Source organism: Nannospalax galili, unplaced genomic scaffold (genome assembly GCF_000622305.1).
Source record: "Nannospalax galili isolate Female #2095 unplaced genomic scaffold, S.galili_v1.0 scaffold772, whole genome shotgun sequence".
In the NCBI taxonomy this organism is placed as follows: domain Eukaryota; kingdom Metazoa; phylum Chordata; class Mammalia; order Rodentia; family Spalacidae; genus Nannospalax; species Nannospalax galili.
The window spans coordinates 1,828,780-1,852,381 of NW_008332097.1; the positions used below are offsets into that span (position 1 = coordinate 1,828,780).

Sequence of the window (23,602 nt, forward strand, 5' to 3'; positions counted from 1 at the left end):
AAAAAAAAAAGAAAGAAATGGGAGTCAGACCAATGTATCTCAGAGAGTGTACATGCAATCATTTCATTTCCTGTGACAGGCAGATTCTGACTGCTTCCAGGGATATCTTGTATCTGGTATTCAGGTCCTTATATAATTTCCTCCCCTGGAGTGTGAATTGGATCACTTGTTTTTAATTTACTAAGTGTGCCAAAAATGATGAAATGCCACTTTAGAGATTGACTGCCATCTTATATTCCTTCTCCCTTTCCCTCTTCCTCCCTCCCCTTCTCTTTCTCCTTCCCTACCCTCCCTCTCTCCCTCTTCCAGTGAGAGATTCTGAACTAGGGACTACCATAAGCCTTACTCAGATTCCTGACCCATAGGAACTTTGTGATAACCAATGTTGTTTTAAGTCTGGGGAGGGAGTGCAATTTGTTACACAGCAGTGAATAACTAATACACTCAACAAGAAAACTAAAGAAGCTATAAGAACAGGAAAAGTAGGAAGGACAAAAAGTTCTTATCAATTTCCTGCCCAAATATGAACAAGAAGACAAATTTGTCAGTCTGATTCAAGCACATTAGTGAACAGCCAAAAGTCAGTCTGCTGTAGTGAAAATCAGAATGTTTCTTGACCTGTCTCACTATGGAGAAAGGCTGTCCTCAACTGGCATAGTATGTCTTCGTATTCATTATGTAGCCCTGCTTTTTTGGGTTAGTTCATAATTTAGCTACAGTCTTGGTTCCTGAAAATCAGGGATATAAAACATAAATGTAGACTCTTACCTTAGCTCAGGACAAGCCCTAAAAGCCTTTATTCTCAGGTACTTGGATTTTATTTCATAGGTATCAGAGAGCCTTATAAAGGTACTGGAGAGGATGAGATCCAGAGTGATCTGCACTTTTACAGGTTGACTGTGGAGGCTATTACAACCAGCAGCACACAACCTGGACTAACTTGGGAACATCAAATAAACCCCAAACACACACAGAGTTCATGTTCAATGATTCAACCTAACACTAGGTTGAATGTAGGGGTGAAAAAAAAAAAAACATTCAGTTTTTATTCCCCTCCAGTCTGTATTCTTTTATGTCTAAACCTACATACAAGCATTCCTACTGCAACTTGGCCCTGGCACCATCCTTGACAGTCAAAAATTGAGCATTCCTCCTGTGTACCATATGAGAAGACAGGCAAGGCTTCTCATTCTGTGCCAGGGATGAGGATAAAAGAAAATGTGTCATGAAATTCGGTTTTGGCTGAGATACTTCACAAAATCTGTTCATGTCCCTCAGCGAGACATGCTTCCTTCACAAAGAGCATCATTCAGCTGCCAGTTCTCACTTGTCCCCCCTCCACAAAGGACCTGGTAACCTCCAGGGGTACCCAGTCACACCAAGCAATGGCCACCAGGGACAGAGCAGCAGGAACAAGCCACCATGGTAGGATTCCGTCCCCCTTCCCCTATCTAGACTGGGAATTCCAGGTCAAAATGTCCTTGAGTCGATTGTCCTGAATCAGAATCCTAGGTAGGGAGAGTTTTATCTAGCTAGAGTGACTGTGACTAGAGAAAGCTAACAGTAATAGGGGAGGTAAAGAAAGGCAAGAGCCAGTACAGTATGAGTTTGGGAGACTAGTTTGTTGCTGATAAGGAAACGTTTAGAGGGAGTCGATATGTATGAGACATGTGTGCATAAGATAGATTGTGTGTGTGTATGTGTGTGTGTGTGTGTGTGTGTGAGAGAGAGAGAGAGAGAGAGAGAGAGAGAGAGAGAGAAACTAAAAAGGAAAAGAAGGATAGCATTTTAGGAAACGTTGTAAATCACTATGACTTTCTAAAAGTAAATCCTTAGCAACGATTTCTAATGCTTTATTATTCCTGTGGATTGCCAAACTGGGGCGTCATTGACTTGATTCTTGAGATGTGGCCACAGAGAGCTTGATTTAATAGCGCTGAGAGCAGAAATGATTCATTCAGGGTCCATAGTCCCCTGCTTCCATATCATTAAATGAACAGATCTGAAATGAGAACAGCCATCTTCTAAAACCATGTAAGGTCTTCTTCGAGGTCAAGGCCTCCAAACAAATGTTAGGAAGTGTTGTATTCATTTCTACACTGTGAGGCCTAGTGGTAACAGTGTGACACAGTGGAAAGGTACAGTCCTCGAAGCTGGGTAAATCTAGCTTCAAATTCCAATCCTGTCTCTTATTTATTGGAAAGTAAGTTTCCAACTGAGGTTTCCTGAGATCCAGTCCTGACAACAATACTGACATCTTATGTGTGCAAAGATTCAGAATACAGTCTCACACTGTACCTGGCACAGAATGGCAGAATAAACATTTTATATGTGAGGGGCAATCATTATAGAAGTTACTTATACCTCTGGCCTCTCTCATTCCCTACTTCACTTCCTTCCTGACCTAAAATAATCACTTTAATTAGAATAGAGACAGAAGCAAAGGACAGAATTCTAGCCAGCTTTCTCTGAAGTAACTTCTAAGATAAACTAGTGGAAGGAGCAAGGTAAAGGTTCTAGAAATTCTGAGAGAAGTGACAGGATATCACCCCAAACACAAGGCATCCATAGATGTGAGCCGGGCACATGGGAACTTAGTTCCAGGTAGTATTTGCGGGAGACCTTTTGTTGACTGGTGGACACCACACCTGGGGCCTAAAGTTACTATCTAGTCCTCTTCCTAAACAGATGAAGTTTGCATAAGGCTTTGCATGCTGATACTCAGCTTTTAACAGCTTCCCAAACCTATTTTTTGTCCAAAACCATATTTTTAATCTTCTTACAGTGTGGAAATCTCTACAGTCCTCTCATCATTTCCCCAGCTCTGAGCTCCCTCAGACAGTGAAACAAACCCACTCTGCTATCAGTTTTTTAAAATAAAATAGATGCCTTCTGAAAGTTTCCTGAAATCCATGGAGTTTCATATTTTTATCTGCTGCAGGAACTCAGCTCTAACCATATTTGAAATCTTATCTTTGGTTAGAGAAAAACACATCCCTTTTCAAAAAAAAAAAATCATTTCTGAGTGGGTTAAGGTTACTAAATGGTAGGAGACTTCTCCCTGACCCATTCGTGCTCTATGACACTGAATGTCAAAGCATCCAACTTACATCATTTATCATTAAGAGGCATCTTATGAAATGAGTCCTTGCATGCAGCTAAGGAAAGTATTTCGGAGATACTGGACAATAGGAAGAAAATAAGAGCTGAACTTAGAAAGTGAATCTTTGCAACTTGGTGTCGGGGTACACACCTGTAATTCCAGCTGAGGCTGAGGGAGGAGGATTTCAAGATTGAGGCCAGCCTGGAATATATGGTGAGACCCTGTCTTAAAGAAAACCTGAGGGAAAAGAAAAAGGTCTTTGCCTTTCCTCTTTCTCAAAGGGTTAAAATAATTTGTCATGAATACGTCCCATCTTCAACTGGGAACACTTGGATAGGTGGCAGAAGATGGCTAGGGTATAGGCTCCATTTCATGCTTACTATTTATCTAATCTTGGGCAAATAACTCCCTCACATACCCATATGTCCTCATTTAGAAAACAAATATACCTACGGCATCCTTCCATCTTCAAGATTCTTTTTACCTTGCATCAGTTTCAACCTCATGGACTCACATGCAAGGTCAAGCAAATATTTTATGACAGCTCTAAGAGGGCTCAGGACTCAAGGTAGCATGCCCCAGTAACAAGTATTTCCAGTTAAACTTCTCATATGCATATGCAAATGACTGTCAGAATAAAAAGCTCAAGCTTCCAACTCCTATGGTAAGCAAGGCTTTGAGAAGAAACAGCCTGCTTTGTGATCCCCAATGACCACTAACTGGAGTTTCAGGATATGACTCCATTGTGCAATGCTGACAATCTGGCAGGCTGAAGGGTCACTTTCAAAAAAGTCTTTGGTAGGCAAAGACCTAAATTTGAGGTCTTTCTTTCTGGCAGTAGCAAAGGGTTTCACTAACACCTAAAAAGGAATGCAAGCATCTGTAGGCACTCACTACACAGCTGCCTCTGTCACTGAGGGAGCCCAGACCTGGATCCAGGGTCTGTGAATTCTCACCAGGAAATGATTTTTCAACTACTTTGTTTTAACACCTTCGTCCCTGAATTCTCTGTAACCACAGCTCAATTCAGAGTTAAAATATACCTATTCATGCCTTTGTAAATCTGCACATGTTTATAATTCTGGATTGGAATATAAAAACACACTTCACCATTTATCTTCAAGTCAAGCATCTGGGCCACCTTGCTAGATTGATTTCTCAACACCTGGCCATTAGAATGGACACACACACACACACACACACACACACACACACACACACACGGCATGGATAATTCTCCAGCCAAACTCCATGGCTCCTGATACTGCAGACTTCTTGATCTATACATGGCTAGTGGTCTGATCTGCCAGGCCCCTAGCAAAGTGCACACCCTCCTGGAAGTCTTCAAAAACATCTGAGGGATTCTCTGCTCTTTCTTGAGTGTAATGAATAAAAGTAGGAAGAAAATATCATATAAAAATACACTTAAACATAAGAACCTAGAATGGTTTCCATCATCTTCAAATCTATTACTTATCTGAAGTTTCGTCCCATAAAAAGAGAATTTTCTTTTAATCTCCAGCTTTTTGTCAATATAAAAAATTTCAAGTCTACCAAAACAGTTGCAACAGTACCATGACATCTGTATATTTTTTATTATAAATCTTATATCTTAACAAATTTTCTTCCCCTCTCTATCCTCCTGCCCCCTTCCTTTCTTCCTTCCTTCCCCCTCTCTCTTCCTTCTCTTCCCCTTCCTTCCTTCTTTCCTTCTTTTCTTCTTTCTTTCCCTATCTCTCTGCATATACAAAATTATACACAGATTTTTTTTGGCTGGAATTTGAAATTCATTGTATACACCCTAACTTTTCACCTAAATACTTCAGCACAGATACCTTCCAAAGTCAAGACTATTGTCACAGGCAAGACTTCAATGCAGCAAGAATATTATCTAATATTTGATCTATGCTCAGGTGTCCTCAAGTTGTCCCAATAATGTCTATCTCAATTCCCTCTTCTCAATCAAGGACCATCTGCCATCCTTAGCTGCCAGATCTGCTTAGTCACCTTAAATTATTTTTTACCATTTCATGCATATGCATATGCAATGTACTTTGACTATGTTCCCCCATTATCCTCTCTTATCCCCTCCCCCTCCTGTTGAACCCCTTCTTCCCATAAAGTCATCCGCCTACTCTTATGTCACTTTGTTTGTGGCTCACTTCAGTTAATTAGGGTTACCTGCATCAGCATGAAGGAGGGAGTCATTTACTTGAGCAAGGGCAACTTACCAGTGGCTTCATCACCAAAGAGAATTAATCTACAACAGTTTCCAGCTTTGGGGAAGGAGGCGTCACCTTTAACAGCACTGAGTTGAAAACTATGGGCCCACTGCTCTGCAGTATGTCCCTAAATTAGGACTTGTCAGATAATTTCCCTCAGAATTATGATTATTAATGTAAAACTAGGACAACTAATGTCATTTAGACACATTATTATTGGTATGCTTAATCACATCTAAGTAACAGTTAAAGCCACACTGTCTTAACATAAACACTAAACTATTTACAAGCCTCTCATTTCAACTGGGTTTTTTAAAAATTAATTTTTTTCAATTTTATGTGTATGCATGTATTGCCTGCATGTAGGTAAGTGCACCTGTGCCATGCAGTGCCCACAGAGGACAGAAGAGGCTGTCGGATCCCCTGGAAATGGAGTTACGGACAGTTGTTAGCTACCATGTGGGTGCTGGGATTCGAACCTGGGTCTTCTGCAAGAACAGTCAATGTTCTTAACCGCTGAGCCATCTCTCCAGCACCCTCATTTCAACTGTTAACAATAGTTGTTTAACATCTTACTCCCAAAGTGTATTTGAACAGAGTTGACTTTTCTCTTTCTCATGTATTAGCTCATTTTCTACTCTATCAGAGGATGCTATCTATATATCATAAAGTAAGATTATAACAGACTCCAAACAGTACAGGTTTCACAAAGGTGGTTTTATGTTCCATCTTGATAAATGAAATATTTTGTCAAGAAGAACAGATTTCTATGCATGAGAAGTATTGTGAAAATGACATCTTATATAGGAGTGAGCAGTGTCTAGGAATAGGGAGTCAACTGCAATCATCCAGGCAAGAGATGGAGGTAGCCTGTTCCAGGGCAGTAGCCAAGGAGATGCAGCTAAGCAGATGGATTGGAGAAACTTGCCCAATTTCTTCCTACCTTGTCTATGATGCCTCCAACTGCTACTGGGTTCCAAGTGGGAGGGAATGGTCACTGAAGTCTGATTTGAATATGTTAACTTGGGAAGCCTAGAGGGCATTCAAAGGGAGGTCTCATAGATGAATGAAAGACAAGTGGAGCTGTCCAACAGACAGATGGAGAATATGCAGGTGGAGTTCTCCTAGACAGATCTCTGGGTCAGGTGAAGGCGAGAGCACTTGGTGAGGAATGCGGATTTGTTCAATGCTATAAAGAGCTGAGGTCAGGAAGGAAAACAGACCCACATGTGTGCACAGAAAGAGGGTATAGGTCTCAGTAGAGGGCTCTGGAGATATATTAACACCCTGGGAAAATGATGGTTACCATTCTGTTTCCTCCAGTGGCCCTAATTCTACTCTGGCTTCTAGAAATGTTGAACTGAAGGTGATTGGAGGTAAAGAAAAGATTTAGACAAATCTATAGACTGGGGAATCATTAACCAATGGGGCAGTAACCATAGTTAGGAAAGCATTTTCTTGATCCTCCTGCCTCTGCTTCTTCAGCATATCCTACCAGCGTGCACGATCGCAATTGGCTGGAAAGCATTTTCTTAATACTAAATTACCAAAAGGTAGTGATGTTTAATAATAAAATATTAAATATGAGCAGAAGACAATAATTTAGTAAAGAGGATATAAGTGATATGAGGTAAAAATAAGAAGGAAAATGTGAGCTAGAAAAGGGCAAGTTTAAAAACAGAAGGGGCTGGAGAGCTGGCTTAGTGGTTAAGGGCACTGACTGCTCTTTCAGAGGACCTGGATTTGAAAACAGAAGCAATAGAAATCAAGTACATAAATGGAAGGAGAGCAGTTAAGGTCACCTTGTTTGCATCAAGTTATCTGACTTCTCCAGAGTAGAGACAACATGTAAAGAACAGTATTTGGCTTATGATAAGAATTAACATCAAAATACACACTGTGGAGATGGCTCTGTGGGTAAGAATGCTTTTTCTGCAAGCCCCAGCACCCATGTAAGAAGCCAAGCATGTCTGTGATGTCTGCAAACCAAGTGTTAGGGGTAGGTGGAGACGAGAGGGTTTCAAAAGCTGACTGGCCAGTTATCCTTCTGGTTCAGTGAAAGACCCTGTCTCTAGGTAGTAAGATGGAGAAACCCAAAGTCCTGCTTTGGCCTCAGCATGTACATACATGGCCATGTGCACTTGGACATTCACATGCATGTACCACACACACATAACCCCCTCTCCCAAAGAAAGATATCAAAGTATGTGCATGTATCCCAAACCCAAAATTTTATTGAAATTATGATTCACATTTTAAATGAAGGTTTCCAATCCCTTTCCACTTAGCTACTGGGTACAGAGCTGCCTGCTTCTGTTCACTCAGTCACCATTTCTTGGGGCTTCCTTGACTTCAGTGCTTCAAATTTTGCTCCTCTGACATTAAACCCTGAAGGTCCAAGGTCAGGGGCTGTCGCAGGCTCAAGGCCAACCAGATATCTATCTACCACAGTCACAGACATCTGGAAGAGAGGTGGCTTTAATAAAAACTTCTAAAATAATGAGTGTATGTACATACTAACACACGGGATATATTAATAACTCCCAAATATTTGTTTTATAGAATTATTCAAAGTCACTCCTCCTAAGTTTATCTATCCTCCTTCTCTATTTATTAATTCACTTGGCTACATGATTCTAACAAGAAAAATTAGGATTTTTTAATGAGTAATCTTCAACTCTCTACCAATCAATATTGGAATAAAAATATATCCACAGAAATAGCAATTCTTAAAATAAAGAATCTAGTTCATTCAAGTTGCTGATACCATATTCTTCCCACCAGGACCCCCATGGCTTTCATACACAATAGTTCCTTGTCACATCTAATTTTAATCAGTCATTGTGATAAAACTAAGAAACTTTAAAACAATCAGTAAGGCCTATCCAGGAGCTAGCCTAAATTCTTGACATTTTTCTCATTGTTTTCCTGAAAAGAACCCCACACACAGAAGGTTATCATCACCATTTCAGACAGTCTGAAAATCATTACCCAGTCACATACATCCTCAGCTTGAGGTGCACATGTATGTGTACATATTGTGTGTGCACATGTGTGTCAAACTCCTTCAAGAACTAAGATTTTATTATATTCCTGATTTTCTACATTTTTCCTTTTTTTTAATAAAAGGTAGCATACATTAAACGACTAAAATTAGTTGCCAAGAATTATGAAATACATCAGTGCATAAAAAAAAATTCCTGTCTGATCAGATGTGAACACATGTGTTCTGTGAATTCCAGAAAGGCAAGGTCTCTCTTTTTTACATATTTTACCAAATAACACCAGATAACACTGGTGCACCACTATATCGTTAGAAGATTTAGTTTACAAATAGATAGAACTGTACTAGTTAAACCAGCACAAAGTTTTAATATGAAAGGAGCAACTTATGAAAGTGATGTTTTCTCTTGAAACTTCTCCCTCCCCTCTCTGTTACAGGGGAACGTGGAGAAGACCTGAAATGGGAAGATGTCATTAAAATCACATTCCTTTCCAGGAGTCAACCCAACTATCAGCCTCTCACCCCAAAACAAATTTACCTCTTTAAGACTGAAGGACTTTATCACTCATGAGAAAAATACAAGCAACAATTAAGATGCCATTTAGACATCACTGGAATTTTTCATGTTTAAGTGACCTCTTAGCTTAATGGATTCAATGCATTCTTATTCAAGCAGAATATATATTTCCAGAAAGAACGGTAATAAATGATACTGCCATGACCCTTAGGTTAGAGCAAAGGCATATTGGAAAATAAATCTCAATTCTGGATACTCACCAATCCTGCAATAGGGGTAGGCAATCTATTGATCTTTTTAACAAGTCCTGGCTTTATAGCATTCAGCAACCTGTCATGAAAAAGGCAAAATGTCAAGTGAGATATAAAGCAAGATGAATCACACAAATCACCTTCATCCAGGGCCATGGCTAAATTGCTGAATAGGAAACACAGTGAATTTAAAGCATATCGTAAATCTCAATCATCTATCAGCCTTTGTGCATGTAAGTAAAGAGCTTTGCCAGCATGGAGTTTGACCATGGCAGGTAGAGTTTTAGAAATTGAAAATGTTAGGAAAGGGGAAAGATTGGAAGGTGCTTCAAGGGAATGTGAGTTGAACTGAGGCTGGAAGAGAACTATCTAAATTAGAGCCAGATATTGCAACACAAGGCAGGTAAGTAAGGGGTCTTGCCAATTCTCCTGGCTAACTAAGGCAGGGACCTCTCCAGGGATGCACTAAGTCCAGAGGCCAACACATGTCTTTACAAATAATTTGCCAAGACAAATTCTGCCTCCAGACTCTACTTGTACTTTGAGGAGAGTGTCTTGTTTAAATGTGGTTGAGCTTCATTTGAAAACAGAAGACTTGGGGCTGGAGAGATGGCTCAGCAGTTAAGAGCACTGACAGCTCTTGCAGAGGATTGGAGCTCAAATCGCAGCACCAACATGGTGGCTAACAACTGTTCGTAACTCAAGTTCCAGGGGATCCAATGCCTTCTTCTGACTTCCGTGGGTATTGCACAACAGGGGTGCACTTACACACATGCAGGCAACACACACATATACCTAAAATAACAATAATAAGAAAATATTTTTTAATAGACTAGATTTTGTAAGAGGTTAACCAATCATATTCTGAAGATTTGAAACAAGGTTGACCATGATTCTCTAAGTAAAAAACATTATTTAAGCAGAAGATTTTTAGGGCAAGGTTAAAATCATATAAAATGGGAATGCAAAAGAAGCAATTCTAACTGCTGTCTACAGAAAATACAAACTAAGAGTGAAAAGAAAGGAAGGCAAGTTATAAAACTGAAATATGGTTAGCATCAGGGAAAAAGGTATAGTGTGGTATTTGCAAAGTAAACTATTCATAAAGGAGTAATTGGAAGGGGCTATAGAATGGAAACACTTATTCCATTTAAGACTTGGGCAGTTAGGTAATTTATCTCAAGTTACTATGCAAGAGAAATTAGAAGAAAAGTTTATTATAGCTCAAGGATCATCAAGCTCAACCCATGGGCTAGGGTGATTCAACACCTGTTTTATAAATGAAGTTTAATTGGACATAGCCACAGCCAAGCTTGTTCTTTTATGAATTGTCAACAGTGACTCCTGCCCTATAGCAACAGAGTTCAGTAGCTCAGAGGGAAAGCATATGACCTACAAAACATACACTGTTCCCTATTTGTCCCTTTGCAGAAAAAGTTTGCTGACATCTACTATACTTTATGCAATCCAAGATTATAGTAAATTCTGAAGTCCCTACACTTGAGGGATTTCTACAGGTCCCTAACAAATTCTTTGAAATATTATGACAGCACTGCGTACCACTACACTGAGAAACAGTCCTACAGCAGTATAACAGGGCATTTATTCTGCCTTTGCACCAAAGATGAATTGCCAGTTCTTGGTATCTTTCAGTATAAAGCCAACTCACTGGCCCAGTAGTCAATGGTTGAAGTGGGCATGTAACTTTATGCCCGGTGAGAGCCAAGGTGGCTGCTCTTTTCCTGAACCCAATTATCTAACCATGCATTTAATCTTTTTAAAAAGCGCTACAGTAAAGCTTATTTGGGGCTGTTGATTTTTCAAGTTGAAAGGCAACTTTACACTTCCCATTTTACTGTGCAGAAAGCTGAGGCCTGGTATTAATGAGTAGCTTCCCCCAACATGCTTAGTGGTGCCACAGGCTCAGCAACCAAGGGTCCTGGGTCAGTGTGTTCTCTTGGATGATGTTAAAATCCCTTATCTTTTGGCTTAAAATGCACAGATATGTTTCCAAAGAAAAAAATTTTAATGGACATAATTCTTAAGATGCATTATTGTTTCTAGGTAGGTCTTCATAGTGTTACTTTAAATTGAATTGTAAAATAATGTTGTGTACAGTGTTGAACAATTCAAAGGAAATCAAAAGAATACACAGTAAGCTGGGTGCATACCTTTAATCCCAGCACTAGGGAGGCAGAGGTAGATGGATCTCCGTGAGTTCAAGGCCAGTCTGGTCCTATATATACTGAGTTCCAGGCCAGTCTGGGCTACAAAGTGAAACCCTGTCCTAATATATATATATAAATATAAGTCTCACTTTCACCATGTTGCCCTGGGGCCTGAATTCCCTCAGCCCTCAGGTAATGAGAAGAATTTCCAGAGGAAAAAAAATTAACTACAAATAATTTTTAAAAGACAGCTGAAGGAGCTGGAAAGATTGTTCAGTGGTTAAAGAGCACTGGCTGCTCTTGCAGAGGACCTGGGTTCGATTCCCAGCACCCATATGGCAGCTAACAGCCATCTATAACTCCAGTCCCAGGGGATCCAATGCCCTCTTCTGACCTCCACAGGAACTGTATGACACAGGTGCGCCTACCTACATGCAAGCATTACGCTCATACACATAAAATAAAAATAAATAATTTTTAAAAAGACAGGTGTAGCCTATAGATACTGTCCTATACCTTGTTTTAGCAGAACAGTCATTCCTCAGCATCTGATTATTTCCAGGAACTCTTTAAATTCTAGTCTCTAGATTATCTAGGCCTTTATGTAAAATGGTATAGCATTTGCATTTAACCTATACAATCACCCTACATACTTTAAATTATCTTTAGATTACTTACACCAAACACAATGTAAATACCATGCAACAGCTATATTATTTAGGGAACAATTACAAGAAATAAAGAGTCTGTACATGTTTAATACAGATGTAATTTTCCAAATATTTTAAATTATGGTTGGCTGAACCCATGGATGAAGAACACATGAATACATGGGACAGGGGACAAAGTATGTCTTAGAGCTTCCGCAGTCTACCTTGGAGAGCATGTCTTACCAATGCATATGGAGCTATGTCCTTGATAGACACAGAAGAACAAGAAAGAGCGTGTGTGTGTGTGTGTGTGTGTGTGTGTGTGTGTGTGTGTGTATTTTACAGGTGTAGGTTCTAGGGTCTGACTATCTCAGTTATTTTCTAGTGGTGTTACTGAGGAAAGTCAGTTAACCTCAGTTTCGTCAACTATAATGAAAGATACAATAACAACTGTTGTATAGATGTTAATGTGGCTTAAAAGAGATGAAAAACATGGGAGGCTAGCACAGAGCCTGGCCCATACAGCCTCTGTAATATTTCTCTATATTTTTATAAGCTTTTATCTATAGGAAATTGATTCACAGCATCTTAGACCCACCTTTTAAAAATAATTTCAGATTTAAAAATTTAAATAAAAGAATTGCTACCAGATTTCAAGCCATATTGCTAATTAGCCAAAATAGAAGAAACAAAACCACTCTTCTCCAAAATTTACTAGCTAAAAATTCTTTTAAAGAGAGGCCTTTGCTTTATAGTAAAGATGGCTCCACTGGTTCCTCATTTATACATGTTTAGATTTCTACCTTAATTTCTTTATTAGATTCATCCTTCATAGAACATTTAGATGATAGAAACTTCTCTATCACATGAAGATAGAAACAAATAAAGCAAAATATAATGCTAGATTTTAATGAAAAGAATGACAGAATTCTCTCAAAATGTTTCACTATAAAGTTAAAAATAAAAACTCAAGTGCTCTCTCACACATTTAGAGTATTTTCCCAGTTGAAGCAGCTGTACTTTTCTCATGTAAACAGTTTCCTAATTCCATACAGTTTATAGTCCACAGCCATAAAAGATAACATTGAATTCACATTGCAGAAATGCCCAGCACCTGGTTAGCTTGTTTCTATGTATTAGTAAACAGATGAGACATTCAATGATACAGCTATGAAAAACTGTTACTATTAATCTGTAATTTTATTTTAAACCACAAATGACCTCTTATGTATTTTAAAATATATTCTCAACAAAAAATTATGAATGTCATGCTATAAAGTAATGATACTGGTAATATTTTATATTTATGTCCCTTCTAAGATATATTGTCACCCAAAAGTCTTGCCCCAAGACACAAGTTATATATTAGTTCCATCATCTCTGTAAAAAGAAAACTTGAGTCCCAAACAGATGTGAAGACATCCCAAGAGGCATGGTTCATAGCATGGCTAAAACAGCCTTCACTTGTTGGGCTGGTTATTTTATACTTAAATTTGGTATTTTAGAAAGTCCAGATTCAGCCAGGCATGATGGCACATGCCTTTCATCCCAGCACAGCACTCAGAAAGCCGAGGTAGACAGCTCTCTTGTGAGTTTGAAGCCAGCCTGGTCTACATGGTGAGTTCCAGCTCAGCCAAGGCTACATAGTGAAGCCCAGTCTCAAAAACCAACCAAACAAAAAGTCCCTGAATAAAAGCACAGCTCAGAACAAAGCACAGTGTCAGACTCTCACGGCATACCATCAGCAGGGATGGACATAAACTGGAAGGTGGTAAGTGGGGGATGGTAAGTGAAAGGCACATTGAATTCTCACTCTGCCTACAGGTGGTCTATGACACCATGAGCCAAAATTCCACAAGTAAAAGGACTGAATTTCACTCGGTAGAAAGTCTTCACCCCAGAGAGCTTTGCACCAATGTCCCACCATGGGCTTTATTTCCCAAAGGTGCTAGCTAGACAGCCTTGCAGGTAGGTTGCTGGGCTAGATATAGTAAGACCTTATTTCATTTTTTTTTCTCAGAAATTAGTATAATTCTACAAAACAAAAAAATTAAGGCATTTATGTCATCCCATATCTTCTATGCTAAATATACCTATATTGTAAAAATAATGAAACAAAAAATATTGAAGGTTTGAGAGGCAAGTAGAAGGAACTAGTTTCAGATATTTATCCAATAATACTTTGTCGGTGTGTACTGTGCATGCTCTTCCAGGAATAGGAAGGGCAACAGAACTTGAGACGAGGAAAATCCCTGTTCTTTAGAATTAATAATGGTGGTGTAGATGAGTGAGTGGAGAATGGGGAGGAGGAATAAATGAATGAGAAGGAATTTCCAGGTCGCGTAAGCACTGGAACAATCAGTCTTGTGACCAGCCATGTGGGTGAGACTTTATCTGATGGTTATGCATGGTCCTTGCAGGATGTCTGTTCTGAAGCTGGGGGTGAGATACAAAGAAATCAGAGAAGGCATCAGGTCTCTCCATCATGGAACATGCTTATTAGTGGTTTTTTTAAAAGCCACAGGAAGTCGAGGACAGTGTACCTATGTGCTTCATTGTCGCACTACCTAATAATGCACGGCCCTCATAAGTTAATGTGTAGTATATATTCCATTAAAACAGCTCTTATAAGATTAACAAACTATTGGATTCCTTAAAAAATATTGAGAAAGTCAGGGTTGATGCTGATGTTTGGACTCAACCATAGAGTATATTTTGTGACCTTCTGCACCCTCAAATCCAGCATGTGGTGGCCTCTCAGCCATTCCTTAATGTTTATAAAAAATAAACTGAAGACTTTTTTCTATCTACAATTTTTAAAACTTCCCTAATCCTTGCTTTAGGAGAAATATTACTTCACACAAATTCTTCCAAAAAGCCATTATGAGAGCTCTATAAAGAGGCACAGGACTAAGAATTGCTCCAGAGAGTCCATCTAGACATTGAACTATACCACCAGAGTGGTTACTACTGAACTGGAATAGGAGCACCAAAAGTAAAATGTAAAGGATTGAAATTGTAGGAGAATTGAGATTAGACTACAAATTATTCACTTCAGAAATTCAATTTTCACAATTATCCTACAGTCTGGGAGACAACAGGGCAGCTATCTAGACCTCAAACACAAAGTTGGGAAGTTCATGTTTAATCTCATGGGAAATAATTTTGTTCTTTACAATAAGAGATTACATCATCATCTCATTAGTTCAGTTTGTACAGCTGCAATAGGCAGCTATGATGACAAAATTACCCATTTTGTGTCCGTTTTAATTTGGTTCAACAGTGTTTTTCTATGTGGTTCCCTTGATCACTTTCTGGGTTTGACTGTGAACCCTGGATGAGGGTACAGGCACTTTCATTTAATCTAACATGGCATCTGGTTTTGAACCTAATCAGGTGAACTATTTAACCTTGATGATAAACCTGATAGAGGTGTCATTTTTAAAGTTTTCTTTTTTTAGGAATATTAAACTTTTGAGGTTGGAATAAAAAAGACTAAAACATAGGAGAAAGTGAAACCTGAACCAAGGAGGAATTTCATATGACAAAAAAACTGTTGAAATGCAAATTGCCATCATTAATATCTACCAACTGTTTTGGGAGTGCTAAGCTTTGTCTAGAATGACATATAGGCTATGCTTAAGCCACTTGCTTTCAGCATACTCAAGACATCATGGGAGATTTGGAAAGAAGATCTCTGTAGGCTTAGAGACCCAAGAAGATGCTCTGGAGCCTAATCACAATGCTATTATTCTAACACAGCTTCTGAGTTAAAGACTGCACACCAGTCCTAAACTTGTCCTCCTCCTCCAGCACAGAGTTGGGCACCAATCTCCAGCCTCCTCTCTAGTTCACCATACATATATAGTAAAATTCTAGTCAATGGAGTTTGGACAGAAGCAATATGTCACAATCAAGCCCAGTCCTAAAAGTCCTCACAAGCAATGTTCCATTCTTTCTCCTCTCCATCTACTAGTTAGATATTGACCGCAAGGAAATCCTTGGAAACAATGCATAGAAGATGGGTTTCTATCAGACAGAGTCCCTGATAACTGCTCAGAGCAGAATCATCTCTGCCCTTAAACTTCAGTTACACAAATGGAATCACATTTCCATCATCTCGGCCAGGCATGGTAGTGCACTCCTTTAATCCCAGCACTTGGGAGGCAGAGGTAGGCGGTGGACCTCTGTGAGTTCGAGGCCAGCCTGGTCTACATAGTGACATTTCCATCATCTTAAACCAGTAAGATGTAGGGTTTGTTAATAGCACCCAACAGTACTTTAAATATCACAACTCACAAGGAAAAATTTTTCCAGTGAACAAGAAACCTGAGTGGTGTATCATACCCAAGAAAATCTTGTCCCCAAACACAAAACTAAACACCAGGACATATCTTTTCCCTGGATCTTGACACAATACAATCTACAAGCATGGAAAGGAGTTGAAAGTGTTTATCCAAAGCTCTTGGAGTCCTCCAATAGGTTGTCAACCTCCGTCACATGCTTCCCTGCCATGGTCATTCCTGCTGTCTGGAAGTTATGAAATTTGAGGATTAGGAAAGATATAAAAACAGACAAAATGATCTAGATAAATAATTGATAATCTGATAAAGTCAAGGCATATAGCTGTAAGAGCTCCCAGTGATAAAGTTAGGATCACAAATTCTGATTAAGTCCAGATTTTCCTATTTTTGTGTGTTGTGTTGTATTGTGTTGTACTGCACTGTGTTGTGTTTTGTTTTGTTTTGTTTAGTTTGAGATAAAGTCTCTCTATAGTCCCAACTGGCCTGGAACTTGCTATGTAAATCAGGCTGGCCTCAATCTCAAGAGATCTGCTTGCCTCTGCCTCCCGAGTGTTGGGATTAAAGGTGTGCACCACCACACTTGGCTCATATTTCATTTATAAAAATTATTTTTATTAATTCTTTGAGAATTCATACAATGTATTTTGATCATATTCAACCCTCACTCCTTCTAATTCCTTCTAGATCTCCCTATCTGACCTCCCTATCTCCTCCCACCTTTGTGTCCTCTTGTGTTTAAAAACCCACTGAGTCCAATTTCTGTTGCCCATATACTTGAGGGTGTGGGGCCATCCACTGGATTATGGTCAGTTTATCAGAGGTCACAACCTCAGAGAAAACTGACTCTTTCACTCTTTCCCCTAGAAACCGTTAACTGTCAATAACTCCCTTGTTAGGTGTGGGGGCTCATTAGCCCCTTCGTCCTCCATGCTAAAATGCTGATTAGCTTGATCTTGCACAGATCTTGTGCAGGCAACCACAGGTGCTGTGAGCTCAGGAGTACGGCAGTCCTATCATATCCAGACTACAGAATACACTGTTTTACTATGGTCTTCCCTGATTTCTGGCTCTTACAATGTCCCTACCTCCTTCCACGATAGTTTCTGAGCTTGGGGAGAGGAGTATGATATGCATGCGCCAACTGTTGCTAAGCACTTCATACACTTCATTTTTTATTCCAACGAAATAATCTCTAGCCCCCATGCTCAGCTATCTTACTGGACCTGCCCATGACACCATACTTTTAAAACACTAGCTTTAGCCCAGTTCCTTCCTTTTTCCAATGACACACATATAGGTTTTCCAGGGCCACACAATACCCTTCAAATGCCGTCACCTAGTAATAAGACCTTTCATTTTTAAATTGCTTGTCCCACCATGACTTCTCTTCAAGGTCTCTCTTGCTATTATAAGCTACCAGTTTAAGAAGCCTCAGATGATCATTGAGCTGTGAAAACTGGCAACACATGAACAAAATGTAGTATAACCAAAGAGAGTGGAGACTAAAGTTACACTGACATAAGTGATGATACATGTTATTACCAATGCACTATGTGATAATTATGTATTAATGACTATAATTAGCACTTCTTTTGCACAGCTACAAACCCTATTCTTGCTGGGTCCACTGTCAGGAGGGCGGAGAAAAACCTTGGAGAGTGAAACTGTTGTGATGCAGCTTTCAGAAGGCTCCTGTGTCCAGACCCAACTGGGATAAGCAGCCAGATCCAGGCCCCAGAACTCTCCTTCAATAAAATGTTCTCAGATCTAAAGGTCCATAAAATCCTAAAGGAATCTCCAGAGACAAAGACTTGGATTCAAATCCCAACTCTAATTCACTATACAAGTTGCTTAAGTAGCCAACATCTAGGAGCCTGAGTTTCTCCCTCTGCAAAGTGGGGACAAAACTACTACCTGGTCAGAATGTATGTGAAGTAATATACTTGGCACAGGCCTGGTGTATATATTTAGGCCATACTTCATAAAGGGCAGGCACTGTTATCATTTCCTCCAAGCAGGTTTCCACCCCTGCCTTCCACATGTGGAAGTCTGATGTGTCAACCATTGGCTGCATTCTCCTCCCAAGCATCCTGCCTGGGCTAGTGCTAGGCTGGGAAAGATAAAGAAGAGAGGGCATGAATGAGATCATGTGAGTTCTCTACATGGGTGTAGTCTCTGGATGGGGTGGAAAGCAACAGAAGAGCTGGGGAAGGGAGGAAGGAAGGGAGGATGCCCACAATGGAAAGGCAGTAAGGAGCTCTAAGGACAAACACAGCTAGGCTGCAGCTGCACCCATCCCAGGCACTGCCTCTGCTATCTGTTAAAGGCTAACTGAAGTTTAACTCTTCCCCAGGCTTCACTCTCCTCATCTCACTTGCAGTCCCGCAGGCAAAGGAACTGGGATTCCAGGAACAGGAGCAGGGGGAGAGCCAGGGGCTGCAGAAGTCCTGTGCCATCATAGAAAGAGGAGGTACATGTTTTAATGTGACTGGTTAGACTCTGAATCAGAGCCTACTTCCTATTCATTAGGCGCATCATTTTCACATATCACCCCCCCACACACACACACACACAACTAAGCTCCAATACCCTCACAGGACTGGGTTCTACCGCAGGACTGTGACAGACTCAGGTGGCATTAGGACCACAAAGACATAAACAACACTGAACTCTATGGAGAAATAACCTATGCTTTAAAAGACTAACAAAGAAGAGAACTCGGGAAATAGGAAGTGTAAAAGGGCAGACACTGAGGGTGAACCAGTCAAGAAGTCTGTTTACTTCTCCCATGGCCGGTAAGAAGCAAGTATGACATTTATACATATCTGGAGCACAGTGAAAAGCAAAGTCCCCACTGCCATTAGAGGCCATGTCTTCACATTCAAACCTAAAGCCATTGCTCTTCTTACAGACACAACTCTGGCTGACTGTTGCTCTCTGGGTGCTGTTGAAACTCCTTAACATGCTGTTCACAGCCTTTTACGAACTGTTCTGATACCTACCTCACATCTCTAGTCTGTCCCACCTTGTACATGTGCTAGGTTCTGGCTCAGAGCATGCGAAGACCATTCATGTAACTGAGTACTCTCATATGTCTGCTGCTTCCTGTCTGGCCTGCCTTTATTACAGGCCTCCTCCAGTCCTTTACAGCCTAATAAACTCCTACTCATCCTTCAAAATAAAGTTTAAATGTTACCTCCTCGCTGAAGCGTTCCCTAGTCTGAAGAAACTATCGTCTCCCGTTGCCAGATCCCAATACTCTTTGGGTTCCCTATTTACATACCAAATCACAGAAATGGTCCGCTTTACTCATCAGGAAGAGTTGGTCCTCTCTGCAATCCCAGCTCTAGTATAAATCTAGTATAAATCCCAGCTCTAGTATAACTATTCCTTGGAAGGACCTTTTTGTTTGTTGAATGAATTGACACGAAATAAACAATGACAGAGTATTGGGAAAGACTCAAACATTACTTTTGAAAGTACAATAGGCTTTAGATCCATTAACAATTTTGCAACTCTGGTTGTTGGTCATAACTGAATCATTCTCTAAGGACCAAGATTAAAGTTGTGCACAGGGAACCACACCATAGAAGGATCATCTGATAGGTTCTCAGTTCATTCCTAGCAGGCTATCATCTCATGAACGCCTGTTGTTCTGGGGGAAGGGGTGGGAAGAGTAGAGTCATTCTGCCTCCAAATGACAGATGGAAACTGGCTGTCCCCAAAGGAAGCAACAAAATCTGTAGGTTTTTCCCTTTTTGATGTGTCTGGAGATACACACATGGGGGAGAGGTAAGCTGGGGAATGTCAGGAGCACCTCTCTTTGCATAGTATGTGCCATTCTGCTTTATAGTATGTGCACAACAAAAGTACAAAATAAATTGTTCATATATAAGAATGGAGACTATGTTCCTGAGGCCAGGGGTTCTGGTACAGAGGGCTAGAGCACTAAGCAAAGCCTCATCATTTGTGGTGGGCGGGCAAGGCAACGTAAGTAGTGACAGAACACACGTATCTGACCAAGAATGCCCCCTCCTTCACGCTATGCCTTTCTCCAGTGCTGCATCAATCCTCATTAAAATGCATGTGTTTTTTGTACATTTTATTTTGAGGATTCCTTATGTCTTTTTAGCATCAACAGAATATGCATAATTAATCTACAGCACATTGTCATCAGTGAAGTTCTAAAATACAAACACTGCATTACAGTATCACACTAGCACACTACAAACACAAGGGCACTGGAAGGACTTTGTTGACACTTTAGACTTCTTGAAGTAAAATATTTAAATCCTATTGTGTGTGTGTATGTGCTTTACTAAGATGAGGTATTCACATACAGTTCAGCCATTGAAAGTCTAACATCAGGGCTGGAGAGATGACTCAGCAGTTTAGAGCACTAGCTGCTCTTGCAGAAGACCTGGGTTCAAATCCCAGCATGCACATTGTGGCTAACAACTGTCCATAACTCCAGTTCCAGGGGATCTGACACTCTCTTCTGACCTCCACAAGCATTGCACACAATGGTGCGCTTGCATACATGCAGGCAAAACACTCATACACTAAATAAATAAATAAATAAATAATAAATAAATAAATAATAAATTTAAACTCTAACATCAATTTTTGTGCAGTCACAAGATTACACAACTATTACTACAAACTAACTTTAGTCTCCCCCGACAAGGAAACCCCAAGCCTACGTGCTTTCTTCCCTTTCCAGCTGAAGGAAACCACCAATCTACTTTCTAGATGCTATAGATTTGCCTTTTCTGCACAGTTCATATAAAAGGGATCAAAGATGTGGTCTTTATGCCCATTGCTCAGCATGATATTCTCAAGGTTCATCTACATCATAACATGCAGTGGTTATTTCATTCATCTTTATAGTCAATCTTATTGCATTGCATGGGTAGACCATGCTTTATCTGTCTACTCATCGTTTGATGGGCATTTGGAAATTACCACCTTTTGGCTATTATGAATCATGTCACTGAGTGCTTTATGCACGAGTTTTTGTTTGGACATGCCTTTGCATTTCTCTTGGGCGTGTATTTTGGAGTGTAACTGCCAGGTCCCATTATATTTTAATGTTTAACTTAAGGAATGATGAAAATGTATTCTGTCTGAAGTGGACACATCATTTTACAACCCCCAAGTAATGCATAAATACTTAAATTTCTCCATATCAAAGCTACACTCACTGCTTTGCATTTTTATTATAGTCATCTTAATGCATGTGTGCTGATTTTCCATTACAGCTCTTATCTGCATTTTCCTAAAGACTAAAGCTGGTGAACATCTTTTCATATACTGATTGATAGAGAAACATCTGTTTAAATCTTTTGTCCATTTTAAAATTTGGTTGCATATCTTTTTGTTGACATGGGTCCCTTGCCAAATACACAATTTGTAAGCATTTTCTCATTGTGTAGGTTGAGACGGTATCATTTGAAGAACAAAATAATTTTAAGCTAGGAATGATGGCACATGTGCAATCCCAACAGTAAGCAGGATGAGGCTGGAGAATCATGTGTTCAAGACCAGCCTGGCTACACAGTAAGTTACAGGTCAGCCTGGGCTATATGACAACACCATATCTCAAAATCATAACAGGGGGATTCCAGTTTGTCTACACTGCAATTTTAATTTTATATGTAAAAACTATTGCATAATTCAAATAATCCCTATGTTTTTATTCTAAGAGCTTTATAGATTTAGGTTTTACGTTTAGCTCTATAATCTATTTTAAGTTAACATTATAGTTTTAAAATATTTTTATTTTATGTATATATTGCCTGCATGTATGTAAGTACACCCATGTCAGCAATGCCCGTGAAGGACAGAGGAGGATGTCAGACCCCCTGGGACTGGAGTTAGAAACAGTTGCTAGCTGCCATGTGAGTGCTGGGATTCAAACCCAGATATTCTGCAAGAACAGCCCGTATTTTTGACTGTTGAGCCATCTCTCCAGCCCCAAGATATCATAGTTTTAATATATATTTACTGATTAGTTATATAAGTATATTATATTGATGAGCCGGGACTGGTGGTACAAGCCTTTAATTCCAGCACTTGGGAGGCAGAGGGAAGCAGATCTCTGTTAGTTCAAGGCCAGCCTGTTCTACATAGCAAGTTCCAGTCCAGCTGGGGCTACAGAGAGACCCTGTCTCAAAATGACCAAAAAAATAAAAAGTATATTATAGTGAATTCATTATAGATACAGTAATTTTGGAATAATCTTTCTCCACATTCTCCTTTTGAAAAGTTTACTACATGTCTGTCCTGCACAAGAACCATTAGGCAGGCAGAGACGGGTGAGTCCTGCGATACCGTGGATCTAAAATGTTCCCCCAGAGGTCCATTATGAAAGTCTTAGAGACTAAGCCTGGTGCTAGGATAGTGGTGGAGACTTTAAGAGGTGGTGCCTCAAGCAGGTATTCTGGTCACGGAGGTGCACATGGAAGGAGATGTTGGCACACCAGGCCCTCCATTTCCTCCTTGCTTCACTTCCCACCTGTCATGAAGTGAGCATGCTTCCTCTGCTTTGCACTCCTGCCAAGATCCCATTTTTTAAAATTGGCTTTTCAACCTCAATGTAGGCGCAACAGCAATAGGCCAACCAACTGTAGACTGAAATCTCTAAAACTGTGAGCAAAAAAACCTTTTATTCTTTTTTAAATTTATTGTCTTTGGCATTTTGTTACAGTAACAGACATGTGACTAACAATCAATGCTATCACTTCCAAAAATGTGTAACAAAACATTAAGACATGGGACATCATGAGTACTGTCGTATATGAGATCAATTACCAAATCTAGGCACAGCTAAAATACCTTTCAAGTCAAAACAGGAGAAAGAATGCTTGAAATCAGGGTTTCCGTGTTTACTTTGGGATGGATGGTGGTCATAGTCATGAGCACACAGAGGACTGAATACAGGACACAGCAATCAGATACTTTATGGAGGGAAAGGAGCTCAATGTGGTTATGTGTTTAGGACTTAGATGGAAATGCGCAGGGAAAAGAGCACTCCAGGCGGCTGGAATGAGATGCAAGGAGGGTGCAGAGTGGGGACGCACAGAGGGAAAGGAGCTCAATGTGGTTATGTGTTTAGGACTTAGATGGAAATGCGCAGGGAAAAGAGCACTCCAGGTAGCTGGAATGAGATGCAAGGAGGGTGCAGAGTGGGGACGCACAGAGACAATGGTAGGGTGCAACAGCTCATGCTCTGGGGCCAGTGCACAGGGACAGAATGGACAAGCTCTATGGAAACTTTGCACCCAGACAGTGAAAGACACCAATGCCTGGCAAAGAAACTTGAGTCATGCCCTGAAGGAAGGACTAGGAACGATGAAACCATGTTTCCCTTCCCACCTGCCA

At 40.0% G+C, this 23,602-nt stretch overlaps 1 protein-coding gene across 6 annotated transcripts in view; it reads right to left on the bottom strand.

Annotated features, from left to right (window-relative positions):
• Limch1 (LIM and calponin homology domains 1) overlaps positions 1–23,602 on the bottom strand; it is a 353,723-nt gene that overhangs the window by 165,378 nt on the left and 164,743 nt on the right. For all 6 annotated transcript variants that reach the window (XM_008827219.2, XM_029560687.1, XM_029560686.1 and 3 more), the window contains exon 3: positions 9,107–9,176. In XM_008827219.2, the coding sequence (XP_008825441.1) occupies positions 9,107–9,176 (70 nt within the window). The remainder of the gene's footprint in view (positions 1–9,106; positions 9,177–23,602) is intronic.